The sequence below is a fragment of the Periplaneta americana genome, chromosome 11, assembly GCF_040183065.1.
Source record: "Periplaneta americana isolate PAMFEO1 chromosome 11, P.americana_PAMFEO1_priV1, whole genome shotgun sequence".
Classification (NCBI taxonomy): Eukaryota; Metazoa; Arthropoda; class Insecta; order Blattodea; family Blattidae; genus Periplaneta; species Periplaneta americana.
The window spans coordinates 54,138,330-54,156,781 of record NC_091127.1 but is presented as its reverse complement, the minus strand read 5'-3'; the positions used below and the strand labels follow the sequence as shown (position 1 = coordinate 54,156,781).

Sequence of the window (18,452 nt, the reverse complement as noted above, 5' to 3'; positions counted from 1 at the left end):
AAATAACAGAGTTCTCTGTAGAAGGGTGAAGAACCAGAACATCGCCGAAGTAGAGGGTTCTTTTTTTTTTAGGTAATGTTTGGTGACACCCAAACTACAGTTACGACATGGCTTGAAGGCTGCAAGGGTCAAAGCAGGTGGGTGGGGTTAGGGGAGGCGAAATGACATAATAATGGATGTTGAGATATTTTAATTCAATAGGCAGTTTTAACTGCAGTGCATGGAGTGAGGAACTAGTTTTCGGGTTTCCTTGTTGATGGGCGGCTCGGATGCTTGCGCTCAGTAAAGGAGTAGGACAGAAAAAGTGTTCGTTCGCACTGCCTAATTGCAAATACGTCTTCAAAAGAGAGCCATCCAAAATCACAGAAACTAAATCCCATTGTAAAGTCGCAAAATAAGGGGTAATTATTTTTAAAAATAGCTGGCAATATGAATCGCAAGACACAAAATCAACACTAAAAAATATTATTAACGGAGAAAAATTCGCTTCAGAGTCGGGGATCGAACCCGGGACCCCCAATTCTACGCACTGGGCGCTCTAACCACTGACCTACGCCGAGGCTCAATCCCCAGCACCGGATCGAATCTTTCTCCTCTGATATTTTCCTTTAGTCGCATAACTCCATGTTCGACATTTATATTGACACATATATTAAGTCAACTGTCATCACTAGGGCTAGGATTTTGATGAAATTGCATCTTTTTTCTAGTAAGCCAGAAACATAGCTGCTTTAGTATTTATATGTTATGTGATAAACTGAGTGTTTTAAGACATATTTGTTAGGGCATTTTTTTTGCATTTTTTGCCTGTTTCAACTTATAAGAGCATCTTTTATTTTATTCGGTCATTTTTTAGGAATTTTCATTTAATTTTGGCCATAAATCCCCATTATTAATGTAAGATAATGTTTATTTCCTTTTATATTTTCTTTACATATTTCGTCCATGAATACCCATTTATTTTGTATGATACTTTAATCATTTTTCTACACAAATGTTGCCATTTTAACGTAGTACACCCCATGTAATGAATCAGTCCAAACACCCCTTCAATATAGACTCCTCTATACCTGCTAATTTCGGATAAGAGTGGCCTTGTGGTGGACTACATGGAAACTAAAATTAAAGTCAATCCATGGCGCTACAGCCCATGAAGGGCCAAGACCGACCAGCTGACTGCTGACCTCACGTCCACATGCCGACGCAGAAGTGAACTGTCATGCATGGAAACAACATGAGGTAAAATAATTAATTAAAGTGTACTACATAGAAAAAATTATGTAAAATTTAATTTAATTACTACTCTAAATATTAAGTAGTACAAAACCTCTTTTCCTACTAAGCCAATTATGTAAGATCAATATTTAGGACATTTTTGAAAGATTTTTAGGTCATAAATGCATTGTTTTAGGACATTTTTTCATGATTTACAGGTCATCAAAATCCTAGCCCTAGTCATCACACAAGGAGCGCACGCATTTGAGTGACTTGGTGGCCGGAGCTGCACAGTATATATGCATTGTTGGGCGAATGATCTACGTAAGTATTAATTTTTTTATCCATCCGACACAGGAGCGAATTTTTCACAATTAATAACCAATGGTAACCATAACAGATAATTTTGTAGGGCCGAAAACAAACATAGTAATCTTTACACTTCCCGCCTGGAATCTGCCGTGGGTAGAAACAGTATTATAGCATATGCTCGCGCATGCGCACTCTCTGTTTTACAGACGAAGCTAATGGCCGCTATGGTTTCCGTTTCCAGGCGACTAGTGTACGTAGACTAAAAAAATACATTCAAACCTTAAATTTAGTAGCCTCATTGTCAGAATTCGAACACGACTATTTCTGATCCTTCACTATTCCTTATCCGATAAGCCCGTAGACCAAATAGAAGAATTCTGTTGTTCATTTCTTATATCAGGCTAAATTCCTGTTGACAGAGAAGTTTGGGAATTCCTTAGAAGTGTTCAACAAGAACTTAACATACAATCTGTAGTAGATTGTGACTTAAAGCTACATCAATCTGTCTGTACAGCTGTGTTAGGTATAAGATGTCCATCACTGTGGAGTAACAGTTAGCATGCCTGACCGTGAAACGAGTGGGTCTCTGTTTCAATCCTGGTGGATAAAAGTTACCAGGTTGGTTTTTTTTTTCAGACATTTCCTCCTCAACCACTTGAAGCAGAATTGTTGGGTAACTTTCGGCGTTAGACCTCGGACTCATTTCGCCTTCATTAACTTCAACTTCATCTATCATCTTCAATAGTTTCAGGTCGACCAGGAGATCGGGCAGACGTGGTACCATGATTCGCCTACAGGTGACATCTGTTTGGGGGAGCCGAACAGATCCCAGGGAGGCGTAGAGGCTTTCATAGCGGACTACGGCAGACTAGGGAGTGTAGCTCCCTCGGACAGATGGCGCCTTGGTGAGTCGCGGTATCTACAGTGCCGCGAGCTTCAGGTCAATATAAGATGCAGCAAGACATAGTACGTGAATTGAAAATAGATCCATCGATCTGAGGAGGCGGCAGAACATCACAGGGAGATGGAGAGGCGACCCTGCCTACGCGGACTCTGTCCGAATTGGATAAGAATCGATAAGATGCCACCAAGCAATGAATCACATACTCACAGGAATCTTATCCTAAGGACTCCAACAATCATCCCACAATATAAGGAACTTGCACAATAAGCTGAGATGGTAGCCTTCGGGCTCTTCTCCGGAAAAAAAAAGGGGTATAAGACTGTGTGTACAGTAGTGCCAAAAAAACCGGATCGACTCTTGTAGCAGATTTCAGAGCCTTGTTCACTCCAGAACTGGTAACTAAGACTTTTGTGGTTCGAATCCTGCCTGGGAAGGAAACGTTTTTTTGTTCCTTATTCAAATTTATTCCCAATACTTTTCGATTGCAGCGATATTTTACTACTTAATTAACTTATTATTCCCAGAACATGAATTTTATCAGAAATCGAAAAGTATTGGGAATAAATTTGAATAAGGAACAAAAAAACGTTTCCTTCCCAGGCAGGATTCGAACCACAAAAGTCTTAGTTACCAGTCTATCGTGCTCTGAGTGAACAAGGCTCTGCAATCAGCTACAAGGGTCGGTCCGGTTTTTTTTGCCACTACTATAAATTTTTTTAGATCTACTATAAATAGCAATAAAAATACTGAAGCAAATTCTGTCTTACAAACTGAAATGGAATTAAGAAATTAATTGTTCACGTCAGAAATGATAAGCAACTTATATTATTCGAAAAATGAATCTTTTATAAGCCGTGTCCTTTCACGGAACTTACATGTGACTAGGGATGCCAGAATTTCAAACTGAAAGTACAGGAGATTTTGGAAATAAATGCCAAAATCGTTCATTCAAGACATTATCGACATGTTTTACCTTCAGGAGCATGTTATATACACAGTACAACTGTACGCAAAAGTAATTTAAAATGAATCTCAGAGCACTATTAACCCTAGAATACTAACGATATTCTACACTCGTGCATACTAATCATGAGTAAAATTTACTCATATTTTTCAATCACCACTAAAATCTTATGAGAGTGTTTTATGGTTACCTTTATGTTTCTTTTATGTGGATAAGAAATTTGAGCATGATATATTGTATGAATTAAGATTCAAACATCATTTTATGCAGTATTTACTATATTGCTGAAACACCTCTCTAAATTTGAACATGAAATTGAGAAAGAAGAATATTACAATGGACATTCAAAGTAATCAGGGCTCTCGAGTAAAGTGAAATCGTGCGGAGTGAGTAAAATTCTAGGGTTAATACTTACCACTTGCTTTGTATTAATTAAAAAAACTGTTACAATTGAAATTTCCCTTAACAAAACAGGTTGAAAATTAGTGAGAATTTGTTATTGTAGAATACATTAAAAAATACGCATCTAATTAGAGTAACTTTCATAGCATTATTCATATAACATTTAAATAAATTACAGGAGAAAATATTACCAAATACGTGAGACAGGAGACTGGCGAAAAAGTGGGTAAAATACGGTAGAACACGTAATATACGAGAGACCTGGCAACCCTACTTGCGACATACAATTTCTTGAGAAGACACGCTTCGTCGATATAGCTTGGAGCAGCAAATTCTCGTCTCCCTTGCGCTGCGTTGCTGTGACACAGTATACTGTGATTTTGATTCACTGCCTACTAACACTTACCCATTACTTGTGTCTACATAACTGTAATTATAATATTACTATTTATTCTGACTTTTATAGTCGTCATGCAGCAACTGCATAACTTTGTAATTTATGGCTGTGTTGTGACATACCGTTTATTCCTTCTGACGGATGCAGTAAGTACATTATACCTTGCAGATGGGAGTTTTAAAGCGAGGGAGCCATGTTACTTGTCATTCTTATTACGGATATCGGCAGATGGCAGAGTAGTAAGAGACGAGGACGTCCACCGTTGTGGCTGAGGGGTTAGCAAGTCTAACTCCGAACCCAGCGGGCCCGGGTTCGATCCCCGGTTGGGACGAGTTGCCTGGGTGACGTTTTTTCAGGGTTTTTCCCTCACTCCTATGGATGAATATCAGGCGATTGGAATCCCACTCATCTTTGCCACATTCTTTCCTCCCCTTCCTGTTTTCAGATCGCTCTACAGGCGGCCCTCCGAAACTGTTGGCTCTCTCGACCGGCCTCCATGGATTGTATTCATGTGATGTTCCGCAACGGAACACGGGGAAGACTTTCTCGGGGGAGGACTTCCATCTCGGACCGTTAAGGGAGCCTTGGGGGGGGGGGGTGCCAAAGCAGGAGTGGTACATGGACGCTGTTGGCTGTAGAGACCGGTCGTTAAGGGGGTCAAGTGATTAGGTCGGTGCGCGTAGAGGATCGGTGGGCATGTAACTCATCCCATACATGGGGGTGTACAATAGACCTCAAGAAAAAAAAAAAAAAAAAAAAAAAGAGACGAGGACTCAAACCCATATCCTTCTGAAACTCTGCTAAGAGAACATTGACCGACCTGTAAATTGCAACCGTTATACAAAAAACAATTTATATGATTTGAGTGCATGGGTGACGGGCATGCACTTTGGATTTGATTATGCATTGATGTATTTGACTCATTTCACAGGTGCTGTCAGTATGGCCCTACAGCACTTGTCTGATATCTTGGTTTGTTTCTCCCACCAGTACTTGGAAAATGGACGCCCAATATTTTTCATTCTTACTATGCATGGCATGATAGGACTGAGGAGTAAGAGACGGAGACTTGTGATGTATGTACTTCCTTATACACCTCTGGTAAGGTGACAGTGATGTTCGTAGGAATTGTAACGCATAGCAACTTTTCGTGTGTTATATAATAATATTATGCGAATTAATATGTCAGTCGATTGTGTTTCGACATAAAAGGTTCAAAATGCTCAGAAACAGGGAACTGATAAAGACATTTAAGTTCTACAAAGATCAGAGATATCCAAGAAAGGAGGGCATACTAAAGCCAAACTTTGACAAAAATAAAATACCAAAGAAAACAAGCAAGATTAATCCTTGACAAAGAAAAAACGAGGGAGAAAGAAAGAAGTAAATAATATAGAACTATGAACTCTAGTAGAGATGAAATGCCTATCCAAGAAATAAGAAAGACTAACTACATGAAATTTAAAATAACCATGAAAGAAAGATGAATGGATAGGCGAAAGGTCAGACAAAGAGAGAGACAGACAGATATAAGATAGAAACAGACAGAGTTGGGCAGGTAGGTAGGCAGAGATATAAGGACAGATAGAGAGAGACAGACAGAGATAGAGAGAATACAGAGAGAGAGAGACAGATACACACAGAAGGTTGGACAGAGAGACAGACAGGACAGAGGGAGACACAGATAGATATAAAAATAAGATAAGATTAGATTAGATTTAGCTATAGATAGATAGATAGATAGATAGATAGATAGATAGATAGATAGATAGATAGATAGATAGATAGATAGATAGATAGATAGATAGACATAAATTGGGTGAGATGGATGAATGAATGGAGTGACGGATAGACAGATGGACAGACAAACAGACAGATAGATAGAAAGCGAGTCTGAAGTCAAAGCTCTGACGAAGGTAAAATATTAAGTAATCTTCTTATTATGAATACTGTAAGATATTACGAGTTTTTTAGATTATAGTATCCTAAGAAGTCCATAACGTTTGCAAACCTCTTTTCAGAGAAATACTGCGAGAAACGTTATACTGATTGACTTTAATACCACCAGACTTTTCTTATCATCGCTCCTCCCAAGATTCTTGAGCATATATGTTTATAACGAGTCATGGAATCTTAAAGTCAAATTTAGGAAAACATCGCGCTTTATAATACAATTAATTCCCTAATGTCTTGGAAGAGTAGCTCTTCTAGAAACATAATAAAACACAAAACCTGAAATCCCTGCTCTGCCATTTCGAAACTATGTCCACTATTTCATTAACCTTTCAAATGCTCAAATCAAGAACAAATGGTTACCATGGTGAAACAAAGAAGTACGATAAACAAAATAAAAATCCAATAGCCTTTTGCTTTTATAAAATAAAAACATTCAGAAAGCTGTAAATATTTCTGTTTTAGTGTTTGTTCTTAAAAAAATATCAAACAATGATAACATAGCTACCAGATTTAATTAATCTCAACGCCAAACTTCAAATGGATTCCTTATTTTCCTAATTTCCAACGATATTGACGTCATAAAAACTTTTATCTCAAAGAGACCAAGTTCATATGTACTTAGGGAGACCACTCTCTACAACCTCGAAGTCGTGTCGTAAACGCTAAAGTGATTCGTAAAACAGATCGAGAAAAAAGAAAAAAAAAGGTAAAAAATGTAATTTTACTGCTCAGTTCGATTAAATTGGGTCATTTTCCCGCCATTCATAATAATGGAACTGAAACGAATAAGCATTATGTTGAGAGAAGAGTTTTTTTTCGCAGTTTTATGTCCTTTCTTCGTAAAAGTTTACAATCCACATAAACTAACTCTTTTGTTCACTTAACATTGTGTGTCCCTATTATGTCCAAGACAAGCTTCTTGGTACGATCGTTATGGCAGTTTATATGCTGCACAAGCTGATTACTCAATAATGCTGAATGGCGAATGAAAATAGCAGAAAAATAGAAACGTGCCATTGCACAATCATTTAATAAAATTCTCGTTATTAAAAGCTTTATAAATTGTAATTGTATTCAATAATAATGATAATAATAATAATAATAATAATAATAATAATAATAATAATAATAATAATAATCCATCATCATCATCATCATCATCATCTCAGAGGTAACAAAAATTAACACTGATTTCTATAATAATTTCATGTAAAATGTGAGGTCCACCATTACATGTAAAGAGTTGACAGGTATATCATATCATATCATATCATATCATATCATATCATATCATATCATATCATATCATATCATATATCATATCGTATATCATGTCATATCATATCGTATATCATATCATGTCATATCATATCATATCATATCATATCATATCATATCATATATCATATCATATATCATATCATATATCATATCATATCATATATCATATCATATATCATATCATATCATATCATATCATATCATATCATATCATATCATATCATATCATATCATATCATATCATATCATATCATATATCATATGAAGAGTTTGCGGGAAAAACGATGAATGTCACAGTTTTCTTAAAGTTGATGTCACTATCTAATTCAATGGATTACTGCGAAATTTAATGTTGTTCTTATGAAAAATGGTAAAAAGGAGAATTATCACCACGAATACAGTAATCATTTCCTTTATTTTCTATAGAAACAGCACTACATCTTGCAGTTATAGACTCAATTAGATTATTATGTAATCCTTAATAGAAATGTGACATTCATCGTTTTTCCCTCAAGCTCTTCATATCATATCATATCATATCATATCATATCATATCATATCATATCATATCATATCATATCATATACCATACCACATCACATCACATCACATCACATCACATCACATCACATCACATCACATCACATCACATCATACCATAGTGCTGTATGAATAATAACAAAGTCATCTCTAAACAAAACATTGTCAAGATCATCCTCTACAACTCCTACAATAAACGTTTAGCTGTAGATGTTTAAGCTGAATATGTATTGACAACTTGATTTCCTAAAGGATGTTTACTGAAACATAAGTTATCCGAGGAAATGAAGCCTTGCAGTTTCTACCAATTCTCTTTTAAGGCGTAGCCTACTCATTCTCCAGTTGTCGGATACATAATATGTGCTATGTATAACACAAGAGGCAATTGTTTTATATAATTTGAGCATTATAATATATTGCTATATTTCCTGGTTTTATTGACAAACTTTTCAGGTATATTTTTAAGGGACCACTGTAAGTAGATATTCAAATTCCGAAGAACGGATCCTACCACACTGTCCTATAAAATGTTGACCAATACATGGAGAAGAAACATCGGTTTCCCTCCTGTTCCAGAGCTGTATTCGAGGATTCGATTCCTGCTTAGAATGATTACCTGGTTTGGTTTTTCCCCGAAGTTTTCCCCACTGTAAGGCAAATGTTAGGTAATTCACGCCGAATACTCTGTCTTATCTCGCCAAATTCCATCTCGCTATCACCGATGTCATCGACACTAAATAACCTAGTATTTGATAAGCATAAAGTGCTGACAAATAACCGATTAGAAAAAAAAAACAAACAAAAAGACAAAGAAGCACTGGGCGTTCAAGAAAACGATATATAGACCAAGATATGAAAATGGTTATGCGTAAAGAATTATGATGATGATCATCATCATCATCATAATCATCATCATAACAGCGATTGAGCAGTAAAGGAGAGAAGACGAAGTAAAAAGAGATACATTTCAGACTGCGCGCGAAGAAAATGGGAGGTTCGGACATGATGTGTACAAGACGAAGTGGGGAAGGAGCAGAAAAGAAGAGGGGAGTTGGGCCAAAGCAATGATTGATTGCATGTTTCGTATGAGGTTGCTGGGAACCATCCCCTCGCTTGCGAGTAGTCCAATACTCCTATATCCAATTGGGACGTTAAACGTCCAAGCTACTGTGCTTCACCTCTCTTGCTGAAAATCGTATTCTTACATTACTTTATCGGTATACAGTCAAGAATATTAAAGAATTTCTATACATTTTTAACGTACACTAGCGTGACTGTCAGAAACAAAGTCCTGATACCTAGTGCAAGCACAGGATGCGGGTTCGAATCCCTCTCAGGAAAGACAAACAGCGATTGGTACTTCAGCCATTATAGATATGTTATAGAAGTAAAGGAAAAACACAGCGTAACAAGCACAATTGTGTACGGAATGAAATATGTAATCTTAAAAAAGGCTATAAACCGTGGATGCGCATTTAGTGGTTCGCGAACCGGAGGTGCTTCGAAACTTCCTTCCAACGCCGAGAGATGGAGCTGTGATTTACAGTGCCTGTCTCTTCGTATCAGTCGTTCTGTACCGTACAAATCAAAACAATTGAAGGAGTCAGAAGCAAAGGAGTTAAGAGAACTTTAGCTATTTTTTAGAAAACGTGATTGAAAATGTTTAATCTTTCGTAAATTCCATAAAGTTTTAATTTTATATTAACGTGTGACCTGACTAAAAGATATATCCCTTTGCCACTGATTACTATGATTTTATACGGTCGTTCAAACTTTATATGCCGCTCTCGAAAACCTGAAATAAATGGTAATTATATCATAATTTGCCTTGGAGAAACAGAATTCTGAATTATTTTAGCGTCATTTGAAGCCGTTAACGTGGAAAACAGTTAATGGATATGAAAAAATCAATTGGAAGAAACGTCTACAGAATCTGACAAAAAAAAAAGCAAATTACCGATAAGATAGTCCTTACAAGTTACTGAGACATTTCTGCAGTGCCTGGGAAAAGTGACATAAGTCAGTTTCCACAAATCCTTTTTTGATAATTTATTGACAACTTACACTGCTTTATGTCGATTTGATTTTTTTCTGTATGAATTATTGTAATGGGAGAAATATTTATGTCGCTTTTTCCAAACGAGCAGATGTTCCGTAAGTTGTCAATAAATTATCAAAAAAGGTTTGTGGAAACTGACTTATGTCACTTTTCCCAGGCACTGCAGATGTTATCTTTTGAGATAACTCACGCTCTCGTAAGACATGCACTGCCATGTCTAAAACAATTCATTGACGGGAAATTCATTGAAAGTTCTGTGGTAAAAGTATACCTGCGCGATTTTAAAAGAATTAAACAGTCTAGTCGTAGTATTGTCATACGGTCTTTCAGACAGTCTATTTAAAACATTTGGAAAGTGATTTGGTTCTCAATGTTCAGCTCGAATTAATATCAGTGCAAAATGATACTTTTTTTTTTAAATTAGAATTAAAACTAAACGGACTTTACAAAAGCTTAAACATTTTCAATCACATTTTCTCAAAAGTAACTGAAGTGCAGTTATTCCCGTTTGTTTCTGACTCCCTTAAATTGTTTTCATTTTTACGGTACAGAAGAAGTGATACGAAGAGACCGGCACTGTAATCACAGCCCCAACTCTCGGCGTTGGTGGGAAGTTTCGAAGTACTTCCGGTTCTCGAACCAGTAAATGCTCATCTGTGTATAAACTATTATTTTATTAGTCATATTCCTTTTCATGCTTCTCATATAGAAAAACAAATTAATCATTTAAAAAAATTGTGAAATTCTAAAAACAACCTTATAAATGTTTATAGAGAAAAGATTATGAAAAATTTAAATTTAATTGACTGAAATTTCGGGTTAATGTATGGAGTCCATTCAGAAGTCTGAAAAAGAAATTGAAAATGGATGACAGACGTATCCAAAAATAATTGTTCCTGTATCAGCTCAAAAGAAGAGAGTTGGAAAAATTATGGAAGAGATGAGGTGACCAAAATGTAAATTTTCATGAACCCGGAACGAGAGAATTGCCTCAATCCTTGAAGATAGGTGGAGAAGAAAGCAAAAACAATAATTTGGCAAGTACATATATTATGATAAGCAAAATCTACTCATGACAAACGGCAAGATAGAGAAGGAATAACAAAGGAAACTAATGTAGGTAGGTAAATTTGGAATTGATTCTAACATTTCATGTTTTTGGTTTAAACAAGCATAAATACTTTATTTTTTTATTTTTCGAACTCTCAGTAACTATTTTAAGAAGAATAACATTAGAGCAAAGGCTGTATAAAACCCAGAATTTTATATTGCCAATTACATGTCCGTTGATGTTAACTTCCCATTAGTCATTACTAAGGAATAATGTTTGAAGTTGTTCGGTTCTAAGACATAAAAGAGTCGATCGTGAAGGGTAATATATATATATCTGTTGCAGTCTTTCCAGATCGTTAATTCTGACACTGTTCATTTCCAACAGAGGTTCATTGTGTTGTTTATATATTTTGTCTTGCTACAAATTGAATACGTTTCACTGCCAATGTGTCGATAGCAATTGTGTGTCTGAAAGGAACTCCCACGAAAGATGCGCAATGCAAACATTTACTACGACAATAAAGAAATTCCCTTCCCAGGATTACTGTCATAAGGTATAAATTATAATCATGGGTTTTTGTAACATAACTCAAAATCAACAATGCACAACAATTTCAGTGGTTTCAAACACAAAACTACATTATACTGTGTAACTACACAATACTGTATACAATTAAATTTGAAGTACATTGTACTGCTGCGGGCTTTCTTATTGTCAGTCATTCGCAGTTATTTCTGTTGAAATCACTCAAAGAGCACCTTCGTTTATTTGTACTCTTGTTATACGCCATGTTTTAGTTTTGTTCCTAGAATTACTTTTCCTAACCAAATTGTAACTTTCGGTGTAGGAAAGTTAACTTACAATCCAAATAGAGTACATTAAAAATACGAGTAGAAAAATTACCATACAACCATAACTTTCAAATAAAATTAATAAATAGGATACGCCTATCAGTATTATAATAACAATACCTATAAGATGAAATTACAGCACATACCGATATCTTAGTAATTTACAGGAATTATTGCATTTGTGAAGTCCTTGGGAATTATTATTGACCAACATTTAAGATGGGACAAATATGTTTCTTCTTTATGTAACAGATTTCTTAAAATAATTTATAAGTTTGCGATTAGTTTGTATAGGCTTGGTTCAATCTGTCATACAATTAGTATAATCGGATGATATAATATAATATAATATTGTTTTATTAATTCAGTCTAATTGACATATCACGAATATAAAATGTCAATGACACCCATGTAAGTGATCATTGTGTACTATATATATTTGAATAGTACACAATGATCACTTACATGGGTAAGTGTCATTGACTTTTTATATTTGTGATATATCAATTAGACTGAATTATTAAACAATATTATATTATATTATATCATATTATATTGACTATCTGAACATTTCAACATGCTTTCTAAGATAATAATCGGATGAGCGAGAACAACAATATTTACACTTGCTCATACCACAGTCTAGTATATACAGTCACGAAGCTCAATATGTAGGAAATATGCATCCATAGATAGTTGTTAACTACTAGGACCGCTACTATCGCTCCATTACAGACAATGCGAAATAGTACCGGTACAGTCTATTGTTCCTAGTACCCTCAATAACTCAAGCTTCGTGACTGTATATTTTTTTATTTTTATTTTAGTAGGTTATTTTACAACGCTTTATCAACATCTTTGGTTATTTAGCATCTGAATGAGATGAAGGTGATAATGCCGGTGAAATGAGTCCGGGTCCAACACCGAAAGTTACCCAGCATTTGCTCATACTGGGTTGAGGGAAAACCCCGGAAAAAACCTCAACCAGGTAACTTGCCCCGAACCCAGGCCACCTGGTTTCGCGGCCAGACGCGCTGACCGTTACTCCACAGGTGTGGACTCGTGACTGTATATACAGTACTAGACTTTGCTCATGCTGTCATTCTCGATGGGAACATAAACTAACCGCAAAGATACTTGGTAACCATGGAAATATAACAACGACGTCATTTCCTCATATTCTGTCGTATACTTCAGCGCTCCACGATTGTGTACTGTTTGCAAATCACGTAAGCATAAGCATGAAAGTTTGGAGTTTGCAAACTTTCATGTTATCGTCTAACGACAATGTTAATGTCAGCGTTTATGTGAATCATTGTGAATGATCCCATTTGGTAACCTGATCGCAAACTTCTGTGTTTATGTTACGGTTATGTTTAATTTTCATTGTGAATAGACCTTTACACTTCTATACAAGAGCTACTAAGTTACTTAAATTAAAACTGTATAAAATTACTGTGAGTGATCCAATACCTAGAATTAGACTTTATGAAAGGATTTTGAGAAAATGCATGATTTAGAAAGTGATCATAATCTCATTTTCTCCGACGGAGCTTCGTTCCACTTATATGGTTATGTTAATACACAAACCAACCGCAAGAACCTAATCTGCTCCATGAGGAACCCTTTCATGACCAAAAAATTGGAGGTGATACGAACTTAGTGATAGATATATGCAAAATATTTTGCAACTTTTTTTGCTCAATTAAGTGTGAAGGAAAGTAGTTTCGCGTTTTTCCGGCAGGACCCTGCGACGATGTTTCTTTGTAGGCATTTCATAAAGTATTCGACGATAAAGTCATAAGCTTGTTGTTTTGAGTTACAGCGATTTTAAAGTTTAATCAAATTTTAAAAATCTGTTTTGCCATAATTTAACCTATTTTTTCCTTCTGATTACATCTCCTAGTTAATTTTATCGGCATATAAGCGAAGTTGTTGCCACGTAGATACGCATTATTTCTTAAAATATCCAAAATAATGGACTTCGTCAATTTTGGACTTAGTGACTTCTGCCTGAACGACGACGATATAACCCCATCGATCCCCGATTCCTTGCGATTATCTCTGTGGAATATTAAAAGACAAAGTGTACATGATAAAATCCACTCACTTTGGACGAACTAAAGAATAACATCCGTGGAGAAATTAATTCAATTTCTTAAGAGAGAAAGAAAAAAAAAAAGATGTTCGCAGAAATTTGTGGAAAATGAAGGTAGACAGTTCTACGTCTCCGTTCATTACATGGGCGAGTTCCGGTACATATACATATATATTTTTTTTAAATAAAAGTGAGTAGTATTTTGTTAGGCAATCACATTAGTGCCGCGCTTTAACCGCAAAATCTGTTGCCGGTCGGCCGGTAGCATACGCTTCGTGACCCGTTAACTCTATTCGGAGCTCGCGTTTCATAGATAATCCGCTCATTCAATATTTGCATACACCTCACAAGAAAACTCCCAGTTTCATTATCCTAAGCCATGCGTAGACATAATTCTGACTCACCTGAATCGAGATCCGTAGCGCTCACGGTGACAACACTGGTGCCCACAGTAACGTTCTCGAAGACTTCATTGCTGTAGCTCATGGGATCGAAAAGTGGCGCGTTGTCGTTGAGGTCTACCACGTTGAAGTAAACGGTCAGTGTTGAGGAGAGACTGGGCCGTCCAGAGTCCTGCGCCTGGACCACGAAGATGTAATGCTGCACCTGCAGAAAATACATGTCATATATTACGTGTATCGGTAAAGAATCTTAACATTCTACACATATACAGATATCATTAAAGGCATACAGAAAGGGTGTAGTTTACCTCGAATACTTTTGAACTTACACACAAAATATTAAAAGACACAAACATATTGTTCCTCCTCTAACACATATCGTCAAGTGAGAAGCACTGTCTGATAACAGATATAGGGTAAAGGTTGGTAAAATGTGATACGAGTAATATTGTGAGAGTTATTTTTGAGAATTTTTTACAATTTTACTGAGCGAGAGAAGGACCAGTTTTGTGCAGAAACTTGTCCACGAACATTCCCTCAATACGTTGAATAAAAAAAACCCACCTTCCTCTCTCTCAGTAAAATTGTAATAAATTCTCAGAAAGAACTATCACAATATTACTCGTATCACAGAGTTACCAACCTTTACCCTGCATAACAGCCAGAACCTCAATCAGAGGATAATATATTATTATAATTGTTATTTTAAACATGTATTCTTCACCTGACATAATTAGGAACATAAAATCCAGACGTTTGAGATGGGCAGCACATGTAGCACGTATGTGCGAATCTAGAAATGCATACAGAGTGTTAGATGGGAGGCCAGAGGGAAAAAGACCTTTGGGGAGGCCGAGACGTAGGTGGGAAGGTAATATTAAAATGGATTTGAGGGAGGTGGAATATGATGGTAGAGACTGGATTAAACTTGCTCAGGATAGGGACCGATGGCGGGCTTATGTGAGGGCGGCAATGAACCTCTGGGTTCCTTAAAAGCCAGTAAGTAAGTATTATTACATCTATTTGTATTAGTTATAGACGTGGTTAAGTGGAAGAGAAAGTATCAAGGCCTTAACTCTGCCAAGTAAAATAATAATAATAATAATAATAATAATAATAATAATAATAATAATAATACCACCGCCGACCACACCACCTCATTCTAGTGCCGAGGTCATGGAAAGCATGGGGCTCTACCTCCATGCCCCCCAAGTGCCTTCATGGCATGTTACGGGGATACCTTTACCTTTTACTACCGCTACTACTACTTCTTTCGGTATGTATTTAAATACCATTCTCTGCAATGAGATGAAACCATTGACAGGATTCGATCCAAGGATAAAAGTCTGCTGATCAGCAGATGACGCATATCAGGTTCAACTCAGGAGGGCATTCACTTGACTCATACGTCACTCGCTGTACGTCTCATCACATCAAGTAGAGAGGAAGGTGGGGGCATCCTATGTCCTCACTGGCCGGGCCCCATCATCAACTTGCGCGTTCTAATAACGTAATTTAATAAACGGTTAATTATTGGGGTGCGTGACTTTCATCCAGCGGAGACGTGGCAACGCTGCCTCCTAGTAGAAGACGAGGAAAGCGTATTATATATGGGCAGGTGGGAGAAGTGAAAATGCGACCATTGAAGGTAAGAGAACAAGTGCCCGCCACGTAACACTTTATCACCGCTACCTAGATTTAGGTTTTGTTTTTCAGATCTATAGGTGATAAATAGAGATATGTTTTCTTTAAGCCACACAGCAAAAATATTACTGTAATGGAAATGTCATCGACGATCAAAGAAATGGAACAGTACGAAGCTAGCTAAATACCACAAACTTCGTGGGAATGGCTGAAAAATATAGGCAACGTAGAATCACAATTTGACAGCAGATCGTATGCCTTAGAAGTACTGGAGAGTGCAATCTGTACACGGAATAAAGATCCCCCCCGCCTATGTATGTATGTGTGTGTTTATCCACACTGCAAATGGGTAAATACCCGGTGGCAGTGGTAACTAATTACACTCAATAATTACAATAATAATAAAATACAGCCATAATATTAATAAAATAATAATAGTAATATATAATAATATTATTAACAAGGAGCATCCTAAATTACATGAATCACTTAATATAACATAATTAATTAAAGTAAATCTAATTTATATCTTAACCCTAAGTTATAACTTAAAACCACGAGTATATATGATATATGCTCATACTTGCGTAAGTACCTTTCAGCACTACACTCATTTCGCTATCAATTCACTCACTGCACTGGAACTAAGACACATTTTACTGACACTATCCTGATTTCACTAACATTTCAAAAACATTTCTCTGTTCAAATAATTTGCACTACCACTGTAAACTATAGAACTTCACTGACACAAACACACTTCACTGACACAACACATTTCACAGACACAACACACTTCTTCACTGATACATTTCAAATAATAGAACATCAATTACATCCTTATTATTCCGTAGAATTGTACTTACTGTATTAAGCTCAAATCGCTAGTCTAGACCCCATTACAAGCAATTTAGGACAATCACTATAACTCACACCCGTTCACTATAAATCTATTTTTCTGTCACTATAACTCTCAGAATTTACTTATAAGCTGCACTTTCACTACAACACACTGCACACCCAATATAAATCACTGGAGATTCACAATGTTTCTCTGCTTACTCACTATACTTGTAAAACCACAAAATACTGTAGTCTGCATAATGTATTACCCAGTAGCGGCTGGTGGTCAAAATAATGAGTGTGCTACAATTTCTATATTGGCCTACTGTATACACTTATACGCATTTATCTTAATTTGAGACTCGCCTAGTGACGAAATATGAAATCCATACGACGTTCCTTCCTACTGCAGAACCTGTCAATTACCCTGGTGTTAAACCCTTCAACTTGGATATCATACTCTTTTCTATTGACAGTGTTACTTCACAGAATGGATCCTGTGAATTGTTGGAGGCTATGTATCGTAACAATTGAACAGCTCTATCTATATTCCGGAAGGCAGGTGTTCCGTATAGAACTCAAAGTTGTGTCTTTAACACTCTTTTGTTCAGTACAGTATAGCTGTTGACAGCAACTTCAAGTTCGCGTTCAGGAAAATTAGGCTATCCAAAAATTGCCAGAAAATTTGCTGTTTAACAATTTTGTTGCATGTAGATAGCTTAAAGACTGGAAACGGTGAGTAGTTTTCTGAATTATACGGTCACATGCTTCCTTGGCTTCAGTTTTCTGGGATTCCATTCTCCGTCGCTTGCTGACTGATTCAGGAGGAACCTCAAAAACCAGGTAGACGGCAGCAGCAGTCGGACACTTGAATTACCAAATAGGCCTACATTGTAAATAGTTCCGAGTTCTTCCACAAACAAGCATTCTCTCGTTACGCTTTACTTTTGCAATCTCCAAGCTGTGTTGTGCTGAAGCTGACTACAGCACTTCCCCGCGTAAAAATAGCCAATCAGGGCAGTGATTTCAGCTTCGCACATGCGCATTAATTGTCTACATTCTCATTTAGAGTTTTGAGTAGCACATTGTACCCCCTGAGGCACCAAAGAGCTAAGAGCGAAGACTAAACACTCTATAACGCGTCATGAACATAACCACGGAAAATTGTCAAATGGCAGATCAGATAGTATGGTGGTATTGCAAATACATTATTTGAGCAAAAATTATCATTGTGCTGTAGCACTGTAGCACATAAGGACGGGCCGCCCCTGGTATTACCGTCTATTAATAAAGTCCTTAAGCCTATTTTTAAATACATTTTTGGTTATTGGTAAAGCCTTTAGTAAGTCTGCAGATAGAGCATTCCAGTGTCACCACCTGGGATCGAACCCCGGACCTTCCAGTCCGTAGCCAGCTGCTCTACCAACTGAGCTACCCGGTTCGAACTTGGGTCCCCATACATCAGTTTCTTAGAAAAGAAACTGAGACAATCAATATTCTTTTACAAACATAGCCTACAATTCTGATTGTT

General features: G+C 36.6%; 1 protein-coding gene across 1 annotated transcript in view; it reads right to left on the bottom strand.

The window, feature by feature from the left end:
* LOC138709007 (cadherin-related tumor suppressor-like) overlaps nucleotides 1–18,452 on the bottom strand; it is a 553,993-nt gene that overhangs the window by 475,549 nt on the left and 59,992 nt on the right. The window contains exon 3 of the mRNA XM_069839450.1: nucleotides 14,438–14,639. Coding sequence (XP_069695551.1) covers nucleotides 14,438–14,639 — 202 coding nt within the window. The remainder of the gene's footprint in view (nucleotides 1–14,437; nucleotides 14,640–18,452) is intronic.